Here is a 12,299-nt window from a genome sequence, read left to right as displayed (position 1 = left end):
CATGTATCCAGGAAGGATGTACACATGTCAGTTTTATAGTACACACACACACACACGTATGTCAACCTCTCTGACGTATCTATCTGCACATCATGCGAGGGTTAACCCCAAGGTAGGTGACACTGTTAAAGATATTTTAAAACCATTAAGACCAGTAGCTCCAATTTGGGAGGGAAAATTTAAAAAAAGACATCTGTCCAAAAGTTCAAGTTCTGCTGATTGACTCTTCTTTTTCCACAATAACATACTGAAGTGCTATAAAACAGATCTTTCCCCAGTCCCTTCAAACTTAATCATGACGTTTTACAAATAGGGGTTTCTCCCAGTTACCCTTCAAAACATGTTTTTAAGTTTCTAGTCTCTATAATATATAGATTAGACTAGAGATCTGTAAAATTTATTTCACTCACGTACTCCCTAAAAGAATTTGTAAAAACTGTGTGCCTATTCGTATAAAGTTGACATATAATTTTGTTTTTATTAAAAGTCTAAACAGTTGCAAGAGTGTAATGTTGGGCATAAGTATTGATATTTAAAAATATATCCCATTGTATCAATTTTTAGATGAATTCAATGGAATTGTTATTTGATACTCTCTATTACCCATTTAAAAATTATTAAACAGGGGCTTCCCAGGTGGCGCAGTGGTTGAGAGTCTGCCTGCCAATGCAGGGGACACGGGTTCGAGCCCTGGTCTGGGAAGATCCCACATGCCACGGAGCAACTGGGCCCGTGAGCCACAATTACTGAGCCTGCGCGTCTGGAGCTTGTGCTCCGCAGCAGGAGAGGCCGCGATGGTGAGAGGCCCGCGCACCACGATGAAGAGTGGCCCCCACTTGCCGTAACTGGAGAAAGCCCTCGTACAGAAACAAAGACCCAACACAGCCATAAATAAATTAATTAAAAATTATTAAACAAATTCCTCATTAACAGTCAGAAACTTTACATGTTCTTTTTGTTCTCCTTGAACTTGCATTTCCATTATACTTCCCCCACCGAATCATAGCCTCATATAACATTTTTTTATACTGGAAAGCATTTTATCGATCACCCTGTTACATTTCTTTGCAACAAAAATATGTATATAAATTAAAATTACTCTCTGATTACCCATGACCCTAATGCTTTAAGTATCAAAAATTTTTCTTTTGAGTTGGGTAATCATTAAAAATGTTATTAATGCACAATTGTCCAAAACAACATAAATATATTATACATGTTAATAATTATTAAATTTTAAAAGTAAAATTTTTATTAGAAATGTATGGGACTGTTTTTTCTTCAATTAGTTGATGTACTTTCGAGGGACAAATATTACTTACTTCTAACATGGGACTTGATTCAGCATAAATTCTATTTCCATTTCTCATTGTACAGATGTGTTGAGAAGGTTTGCTCACAGAAATGAGTAGATGAGAATGGATGGGGTTTTGTTATAGTGATGCCATTAATTTCTCTGAATTCCTTCTGAGTAATATGTCCCAGACCACAGAGTGATCTGTCATCAAAAATTACTTTTTAATGATCTATCAGCTGACGTAGATTAGGAATTTCTATTTTATTGAAAGGAAAAAATTGGAAACCTCCTTAGATGCAAAAGGATACACTACCCAGCCATTTGAATACCTCACTTTTGTCAATACCAACACCGATATTTCAAATGGTCCTTTTTTTTAATGACTCCAAGGCTTCGCAACCTAGCAATATCCCGTGTATGGGGATGGAAAAGAAGGATGCTTTTATTTTATAAAAGGGGAATAGGTGATTAAGAAAGAAGCAGTAACATATTTTCAGAAGCAGGGCATTCTCAGTAAGATAAGTTTTAGGCAAATGTACATGAGAAAGCTGAAAAATTTTTAATGTATTTCCTTAAAGTTATCCACGCTTATGTATCCCTCTGAGAGTTGTTGTGTCCGCCTAGGTGTCTGTGTGTCCCTATTTGGACATGCTGAGCTAGACTGGTTTCACCCAGGTGAGTCCTTGAACCATTGTATAAGGAAAAAGAAAGTGGGGGAGGGTTGGTGGTGGAAAGAGATAAGATCGAGGGGGAGAGAGAGAGAGAGAGAAAGAGAGATTCAGAGACAGAGAACTCCATCTTCAAACTAAACCATTCTATGACCAGTCTATCATATACCAAAGGAATAACACATTTCAATAAGTACAAGTCACATTGTCTAAACAACCAGTGAGAAAAAATGGTCGACTAACTCCATAATACTGGAATTATAAATAAATCTGCAGCAAGCCTCACTACTCTTTCCTTGATCTCATGAGATTTCCAAGCATTTATTGCAGAGGAGTTTCTAGCAACTCTTACAATACTTCTCCAGCGCAGGGGCACAAAAGAATGACAGGCATGGGCACAAAAGAATGACAGGCATCATGTTTTCGTTTTAGATCTAAGAGATTTGGATGAAAAAGAACGTGATTGCCTTTCAAACACCTGCCCTGAGGGCTCAGGTAACTCCAAAGCCTTTAAGCACTGGAAAAAAGAAATTAGAAGGGACAGAAAAAGTTATTTCATAAAGCAAACCACTTACGATGAGTGGACCCCGGTTGTTTTCTCGATACTTGTTCTGGAAGAAAATGTAAACGACAGTGGCGGCCAAGGAGTAGAGGAAGGCAAAGACAGCCACGGTGACAAAGAACTCTGCCGAAGATGAGGAGTCGCCAATCAGGGCCACCTTCTGCCGCTCCTTCCCCTCACAGGTGGGCACCTCAAACGTCACCTGGTGTAACCTAAAGTACCAGAGACACCAGAGAGGAGAATCGTTAAAATGCTATGGAGAGAAAACTCGATGCCATAAGTGAGATGTGATTTGGGACGTTCATGGCATGCCTCTGTGACAAGTTCATTAGAGAAATTACAGAGATTGTAGCTGGACTCGTGGAAGCAGATACTGCAGTTAAACATCATTCCATTAGGTTTCACAGTAGCTAGTCGCTTTAGAGAGAGGGGAGGAGGGAAGGGGAAAGTGATCCTGAAATGATGATGGGTTAGACTATGACATCCTCCCCCTGAAATTCTCCAGTGGTTTCTCGTTATACTTGGACTCACACCCTAACTCCTAAATGTGACCCACCAGGTCCTGGCTTAGGGTCTTTTCACTGACTGTTCCCTTTTCCTCAATCACTCTGTCTCCTGGCATTGCCCATGGCTGGTTCCTTCGTGGCATTCAGGTGACAGCTCAAAATGTCATCTCCTGGGAAAGCCTTTTCCTGATTATTAATCTAAAATAGTTATTTTCCCTTAGACATTTCTACCACATCTCCCTGTTCAATGTCATTCATAGCATCCATCACCAACCACACTTCCTCGGTAATGTATTTAATTACTTGGTTTTTTTTTTTTTTCTGTCTCCACTTGATTTGGGATCTTGACTTTCTTCTTCTCTGTAAATCCTGAATGCCTGACACTTGTTAGACACTCAGTAAACAGGACTTGGATAAGTGAACAAACATTCTTGATTCTGTAAGATGGCTGATACACCCTAGTTTGATTGAACTTTGAGAACTTCTACCTTAGAGAATAAGTTCTATCAGGACAGCACCCAGGCCCAATATATTACTTAATAGAGAAAAATAAGATTTTGGAGGGCAGTACATTCTGCTCAATAAATGACACCTACGGAAGATGTGTTACATCTAGTACATAGCTCATGTTGTGAACTGGGTGGTGATCTGTAATTCAATATAGGAGCCAAAATTCTGCTTCTTCAGAAATGACTAAATTATTCCTTGAGGTTTAGGGAGGCACTTGGAAACAGACATGAATGACACTTAGTGATATCAGTAAAGGAACACCTGGAAAATTACCTACAAAACTAACAATGATGATAAAACCATTGACGAACACGATAAATTCCCAACTTATGCTTAAGAAGTATTTCTCTTACTAAGCAAAACTTGATTCTTTAAAATATATTTTTTTGTGTACATTCTCTTACAATTCGGATAATGACAAAATGATAAAATAGTAATACTAATAGCAACTAACATACTGGAGCATTTATGTGCTAGATATTGTGTTTTATATGTATTGTTTCATTTAATGCTCACAGCAGCCCTAGGATGTAGGCATTTTATTGCCCCCTTCCCCCTTTACACATGAAGAAACAGGCTTAGAAAAGATTAAGTAATTTGTGCTAAACCACAAAGCTAGTAAATAGGGCCAGGAACTTTTTAACTTCTACGTTAATCTGTTTCTATTAAATAATGAGAATATTAAAACTAGGATGAGTTTTTTAAAAAGTGGAGCCCATGGACAATTAGCATCATGACTATGGGTCTTGTTAAAAATGTATATTCCAGGGGCTTCCCTGGTGGCGCAGTGGTTGAGAGTCTGCCTGCTAATGCAGGGGACACAGGTTCGAGCCCTGGTCTGGGAAGATCCCACATGCCGCGGAGCAACTAGGCCCGTGAGCCACAACTACTGAGCCTGCGTGTCTGGAGCCTGTGCTCCGCAACGGGAGAGGCCGTGATAGTGAGAGGCCCGCACACCGCGATGAAGAGTGGCCCCCGCTTGCCACAACTAGAGAAAGCCCTCGCACAGAAACGAAGACCCAACACAGCCAAAAAAAAAAAAAAAAAAAAGACAGCCCTCTCCACATGGCTTTCTAAAAAAAAAAAAAAATGTATATTGCAGGGTCTGTCCCAGACCTACTGAACTGAAATCTCTAGGGGTGTAGCCTAGCTGACAACCAAAGCAGAAAACTCCAGTCCCCCTAAGTTCCTTATTTCTCAGAAACCTATGCTTTTTCATTTATTGCTTGACTTGAGAAAACTGTTTACATAGTCAGCTTGATTTTGCTTATTTATACTGAAGATCCTCTTGTTTCTTGTCAACCAGAAAAGTGTACAGCTTCAGTAAAATTCAGGAAAATAGAAGCATTCATCATGGTTATGCTGTAGAGACCCTTTCCTCCCCTTGCCAGAGATAGTAAGATATTTCTCTATAGCTGAGTCTGTGGGAATGCTGAAAAATGAAATAGACTGAAAAGGTAATCATGCCAATTATTCTGATAGAGGTGATTTTCAAAAAACGAACACTTTTTTTCTCACTATCTTGTATACGTCATCCACTCAACATATTTTTTAACATCTTTATTGGAGCATAATTGCTTTACAGTGTTGTGTTAGTTTCTGCTGCATAACAAAGTGAATCAGCTACATGCATACGTATATCCCCATATCCCCTCCCGCATACGTACATCCCCATATCCCCTCCCTCTTGCGTCTCCCTCCCACCCTCCCTATCCCACCCCTCTAGGTGGTCACAAAGCACCGAGCTGATCTCCTGTGCTATGCGGCTGTTTCCCACTAGCTATCTATTTTACATTTGGTAGTGTATATATGTCAGTGTTATTCTCTCACTTCGTCCCAGCTTACCCTTCCCCCTCCTTGTGTCCTCAAGTCCATTCTCTACATCTGTGTCTTTATTCCTGTCCTGCCCCTAGGTTCATCAGAACCATTTTTTTTTTTTTAGATTCCATATATATGTGTTAGCATACAGAGAAAGTTTTTCTCTTTCTGACTTACTTCACTCTGTATAACAGAGGGAACCCTCTTGCACTCTTGGTGGGAATGTAAATTGATACAGCCACTATGGAGAACAGTATGGAGGTTCCTGAAAAAACTAAAAATAGAACTACCATACAACCCAGCAATCCCACTACTGGGCATATACCCTGAGAAAACCATAATTCAAAGAGTCATGTACCACAATGTTCACTGCAGCACTATTTACAGTAGCCAGGACATGGATGCAAGCTAAATGTCCACCGACAGATGAATGGATAAAGAAGATGTGGCACATTTATACAATGGAATATTACTCAGCCAGAAAAAGAAACACTCAACCTATATTTTTAACAAGAAGCTCTGTAGTTCACGCAACGTCTAGATTCTGGGGATAACGTAGGGAACAAAGATAGATGGGCTGGTCCCTGCTCATGTTGAACTTCAAGTTTAGAGGGAAAAGATAGCTTTTCTGAGAGGAGCCCTAGGCTAGTCTGGGGGTGGGGTGGTCAGGGTAAGAGTCCCTGTGGAAGTGATTTTTAAGCTGCAGCTTGAAAATTGAGTAGAAATTGTCTAGATCAAAAGCTGAGAAAAAAGCACAATGAAATACAACTTCACACCTGCTAGGATGGCTACAATCAAAATGATTATAAAATTGGAATAAGAAGAGTTAGTGAGATTAGATTGGAATAACAAGATAGGATTGGAATAATAAGTTCCAATTAGAAAGCTGGGAACTTTCATACATTGTTGGTGGAAATGTGAATGGTACAGCCACTTTGGAAAAACAGTCTGGCAGTTCTACAAGGGGTTAAACATAAGAGTTATCACATGGTCTGACAATTCCACTCCTAGATACATATCCAAGAGAAATGATAACATTTGTCTGCACTAAACTTGTACTAGAATGTTCATATCAGCATTATTCATAACAGCCAAAAAGTGGAAACAACCCAAACATCTGTCAGCTGATGAATGGATAAATGAAATGTGGTATAGCCATAGGGTGGAATATTATTTGTCAATACGAAGGAATGAAGTACTGATCCAAGTTACAGCATAGATGATCCTTGAAAACATTATGCTAAGTGAAAGAAGCCCGTCACAAAGGACCACACATTGTATGATTCCATGTATAGGAAATGTTCAGAATAGACAAATTTATGGAGACAAAAAGTAGGTTAGTGTTTGCCTAGGGCTGATGGGGGAGGATTGAGGATGATGGCTTAGTGGTACAGGATTTCTTCTTGGGGTAACGAACATACTTTAGAATTGATGGTGGTGATGTACACACACTCTGTGAATATATTAAAATCCATCCAATAGTACATTTTAAATGAATGAATTGTATGGTATGTGAATTATATTTCAATAAAGCTGTTAAAAAATAGAGATGAAAGAGCATGTATCAAGATCCTGCAAAGGCAAGGAGCACAGCACATGGGAACAGATGAAATATGACTAGGGATCTGGCATATGGCAGGAAACGGGATGAGTGATGGAGGATGAGATGGAAAAGTAGCCAGAGACTCTCACTGCAGGGTCTTGTGGGTCAGGTTATAGACTTGGGTCTTTATAACTTAAAAAAATTTTTTCTAGTGATGACAACTTTTAGGATTTATTCTCTTAACTTTCATATATAACATATAGTATGTTATATTTATCATGTTGTACATTACATTCCCTAGTACTTATTTATCTTATAACTGGAAATTTGTACCTTTTGAATGTCTTCATCCAATTCCCCCTCCCCCCAACCTCCACCCCCCAGTACCCACAAAGCTGATCTTTTTTTCTATGAGTTTGTTTGTTTCTGAAGTATAATTGACCTACAACACTACGTTAGTTCCCATTGCACAACACGGTGATTTGATATCTCTATACATTTCAAAATGATCACCGTGATAAGTCTAGTTATGATACTATAACACAAAGATATTACATAGTTATTGACTATATTCCCCACACTGTACATTTCATACCTGTCACTCACTTATTTTGCAACTGGAAGTTTGTACCTCTTAATCTCCCTCAACTATTTCTCTCCTCCCTCCAGTCTCCTCCCTCTGGCAATCACCTGTTTGTTCTCTGTATCTATAACTCTGTTTCTGTTTTGTTATGTTTGATCATTTGTTTTGTTTTTTAGATTCCACATGTAAGTGAAATCACACAGTATTTGTCTTTCTCTGTCTGACTTATTCCACTAAGCATAATACCCTTTAGGTTCATCCATGTTGTCGAAAATGGCAAGGTTTCATTCTTCTTTATGGCTAATATTCCACTGCATATATATCTTTATCCTTTCATCTATTAATGGGCACTTAGGTTGCTTCCATATCTTGGCTATTGTAAATAATGATGCAGTGAATACAGGGGTGCATATATCTTTTCTACTTAGTGTTTTTGTTTTCTTTGGATAAATACCTAGGAGTGGATCTTTATCTGAAGACCAAGATTGGAAAGATTTTTTTTATAATAAACAACATGTAAAACAAAAATAGCAGGCAGGACCACGTCATGTGTGGCAACTATTTAGAAGCATGCACACTTGCTTTCCAGGTGTTAGGATCAGCAATGCTTCCAAACGCCAGTTCCCTCAGCTCACACGTACAGACTGGGTCTGCAATTTTTGTGTACTCTGAGAGCAGCAGGAAGGGGGAGAATAAAATAATTTTTTTCTATGCAGTCAGCTGAATATCAACATTTTCCTCGTTGCTAACTTATTGCATTCATTTTCAGTAAATGTTAATGGTGCTTATTGGCACAAGGCAAAAAAAAAAATCACTAACAAATTTGCCGTGCTTATTAATACCAGTGATCTATAGCTTGGTATTTAGCTCTCAAGCCACACGGGGTAAAATCAGGAGCAAGAGGGAAAACAGAAGTGAAGCTCTATGCTGGTGTCTATTCCGTGGAAGGGAATAGGGATCATTTATAAAGGAAGAGCACATCAGCTCAAAATGGTCTGAGCATTATAATTCATATCACTGAACATTTTGAATGCTATGGGATGGCATCTATTACTAAATATATTTTACCAGAAAGGTTCTTTTAGGTAACAGTTACATACATATGCATAAATATATATGCTTTATTTTGGAGGGAGAGATTTTAGAGTCAGCATGTGTTTAGCAGCTATAATAACTTTGGAAGCAAATATCATTCATTTAGAACCTAAACAAGGGGAAAACTGTTCTGTACAGACAGAGCGCCTCGGCTGATGGAATATGGAAACTGATGGAGCCACCTCTGATCTTCTGAAGGACTAGTCAGGCAACAATTGCTGAGCCTGCAAAAGGATCAAATCCAATTTGTTGATTTCAAATGTATAATTCCCTCCTCAGCTGGCCTGACTCAATCAAGGGGTAATTGCTTTTGTTGGGTTTTACTGCATTGTGTCAATCCACAAAAAAACCCTCCATGTGAGAGTAGGTTCTTCTTTTTTCTTTTAAAAATTTTACCAACACTTAAACACAGCCTTTAAAGCATTTCACTCCTGCTTCAATTAAACTAAAGGAACTGCTGGGCACCCATAGTTTTTAGTTCTGTTTGTATGGCTTGAAAAAATATTAAGCAAGTTGGTGTTGCTTCATTAATAAAAATATTTATAACACCACCACCATTTTTCAACCTCCAGGCATTGTGTTAGCTTCTTTACTGGCTCATATCTCACTTAATGCTCATAACAACTTTCTTAAGTAGGTACTATCTGTCACCATTATACAGATGAGGAAACTGAGGCTTGAGGTGGGTAGTGAGCTTGCTGGAGGTCACGTGGTAGTGGAGGGCAGAGGTGAGTCTGAATGCAAGCAGATTAGGAGGACCTATACTAGTAACTACGGCACATCCCTGCCTCTCTGCTTCTATACACTACCTAACGTAAAATAGACAGCTAGTGGGAAGCAGCCGCATAGCACAGGGAGATCAGCTCGGTGCTTTGTGACCACTTAGAGGGGTGGGACAGGGAGGGTGGGAGGGAGGGAGACGCAAGAGGGAAGAGATATGGGGACATATGTGTATGTATAACTGATTCACTTTGTTATAAAGCAGAAACTAACACACCATTGTAAAGTAATTATACTCCAATAAAGATGTTAGGAAAAAAAAAAAAGTTATAGCATCCTTAGATTTCCAGACAAATGTTTGTATAAAAACGACTAAGCCAGCTTTCCCATGCCATCTAATCTAATGGTAGATGGATAGTTTACACTGAATAAGATTCTAAACCAACATGCGTTCTGCTTCCACCTCGAAGCACGTGAATTAGGCATCGTACAAGGTACCTAGCAATGATGGAGTTGAATCCCTTTAGGCCGACCAACAGGAAGTCATTAAAAGCTTCCTAGTTTCCAAATTTTGTCCTGGGTTATTCTAACATTTCCTTTAGAAGCAAGTAGAGGGCAAACGAACCTGACTGCTTCACGTACTGAAATTGTGATCATCATAGTGTCCATGGTTCTTTATAGAAGGGGGGTAAAGGCAGCACAAATTCATCTTCAGATAGCACTGTACCATTAAGGGCATCTGGTAGTAAGACTTTTGAAGTTGTTGACAATATCTTTCACCGGGTGTGGAAGGAAATGGGACTAAAGCTCCTAATAGCACACCTGGGGGTGGTTCAGTGCAAGACAGTAATGACACGTCCCAAGGGTGGTGATCCCACCCAGGAGTTAATGTGGGAAGCATTAGGGTGTTGGGGAGCAAGCTGCTGCCACTGAATTTCTGACGGCCAGGATTAAAATGGCCAAGGCGGGGACCAGAGGGCAACTGGCCAGTTGTGGTGCTGAGCACGTTTCTCTTCCCCAGATAATTTTCTACAGCCCCTGTTTCAATCCTTTTCGATCCCAGTTGATAAAGACTCTAACCCTCTTGCTCCAGTTCTTTCTCTCTTCCCAGTAGGAAATACTGGCATTTGTCTGGTTTTAGATTGACTTTTCCTTTGCTAGTCGTGTGTGTGTGCGTGTGTGTGTGTATAATAAGTGCATTTGCGTGTGCATTCACACGCTCACAGACACCCCTACTCGCTCAGCCTGTATGATTCACAACGTAAATCACTACAAGATCCTGGGAGTTTACACACACTTTCACACACTACATCTCATTGTTTTTCCCCCAGCAACCTTCTCCATTTGACAGACGAGGAAGCTGGAGCTCAGACATCTGAAAAGAATCATCAAAGATCACCCAGTCGGCACAGAGAAGGCAAACTCCACTATGCTCAGGTCCTTCATTCATTCAGGAAGGATTTATTGAGCCCTGCGTGCCAGGCATCAGAGAAGCTAAGATGGGAAGGCAATGAGTTGTGAATGATGCGAGCAGAGATTATGTATAGGAGGTTGAAAATGACAAGTCCCCTCTGACTGTCATTTCCCCTGGTTTTCCTACTGAACCTGAAACATGGCATCTGGCGACACTACTTAGGATAGTGATAACGAGTCCACCTCTACTACCACTGGGTGCTAATCACCAACTGACAACACTCTTGAGCACATACTAGGCCAGGCACCATGCCAAAGGTTTTCCCGTATTATCTCACTTAAACCTTCAAGCTTGATAAAGTGGGTACTATTTCCCTTCCTTTAGCAGTGAGGAAAGTGAGGAACAGAGTGGTAATACAACTTTTTGAAGCAAGAGCCTTGAAAAGAGTCTATCCAACCTCAAAGTTTTTACTCTTGGCCTCCCACATGAAAAAAATATAATGCTATTCATTGTTTTTTTTTTTATAACCAAAGATTTTCATTATTATTATTATTTTTTAATTTATTTATTTATTTATGACTGTGTTGGGTCTTCGTTTCCGTGAAAGGGCTTTCTCTAGTTGTGGCGAGCGGGGCCACTCTTCATCGCGGTGCGCGGGCCTCTCACTATCGCGGCCTCTCTTGTTGCGGAGCACAGGCTCCAGACGTGCAGGCTCAGTAGTTGTGGCTCACGGATCTAGTTGCTCCGCGGCATGTGGGATCTTCTCAGACCAGGGCTCGAACCCGTGTCCCCTGCATTGGCAGGCAGATGCTCAACCACTGCGCCACCAGGGAAGCCCTATTCATTGTTTTTATCACTCACATATTTACTGACTTCCCACACCATGGCTGCCTTTTCTGAGAGACTTCTTATAGTCGGCTCTCTCTCTTAATCTCTCCACTTCCGGGTGTTTCTCAACAGGAGAGTGGTCACGGGCTGAATGTCTCAATGTATGGATGGGGTCCACGCTCCCCAGGCTCATGGGCGATTTCAAACCGTTTCTGAAGACTCACACGTTGATTAGAGCAAGGTTTTCCTTTACGCCACCAGCACCTCATAAGGCGTATTTATATGCTGTGGTCAAAATCTGGGGAGTGTCTCACTTCACAGAGCCTCAGGTATAGGATCTACTTGGAGTGGACAAGGCAGAAGATGGGGACAAGGTGAGGACTGAGAAGAGTCTTGGGAAATATGCTGGTTGCAGTGAGAGCTGAGAGAAGGCTCCAGCATCTGCCCTCAGGTTGCTAAAGTTGGACACAAGTTTGAAGTCCTCATCTTGCAAAGAAGACTGGAGAGACTCTGTCTGAGATACAGGACTCACTGACCATAAGTTGATAAGGATCCGTTTACCTGGAATGCCTCTGTTGACAAAAGGGGTTATTACTAGGCTCTAGCCAACGTCAAAGAAACAGCAGAAATAGAAAGCAATACAGTTCACAAATATTCTTCTAGGAGCACCTCAGGGATTTTAATGATGCTGTTTGTTCCCAGGAAGGTCAGTGGACCTGGAGGTGGTACCTACACTCCTGTCTGCTAGACCTGAG

General features: G+C 40.5%; 1 protein-coding gene across 2 annotated transcripts in view; it reads right to left on the bottom strand.

Moving 5' to 3' along the window:
* Nucleotides 1-12,299, bottom strand: part of SYNPR (synaptoporin) — a gene marked incomplete at its 3' end in the record, with an annotated part of 295,355 nt that overhangs the window by 38,201 nt on the left and 244,855 nt on the right. For both annotated transcript variants that reach the window (XM_082412377.1, XM_082412378.1), the window contains one exon: nt 2,541-2,739. In XM_082412377.1, the coding sequence (XP_082268503.1) occupies nt 2,541-2,739 (199 nt within the window). The remainder of the gene's footprint in view (nt 1-2,540; nt 2,740-12,299) is intronic.

The sequence above is a fragment of the Balaenoptera physalus genome, assembly GCF_965194825.1.
Source record: "Balaenoptera physalus genome assembly, chromosome: 11".
Lineage (NCBI taxonomy): Eukaryota > Metazoa > Chordata > Mammalia > Artiodactyla > Balaenopteridae > Balaenoptera > Balaenoptera physalus.
The sequence above is the reverse complement of the archived record's forward strand: the minus strand, read 5'-3'. Positions and strand labels throughout refer to the sequence as shown.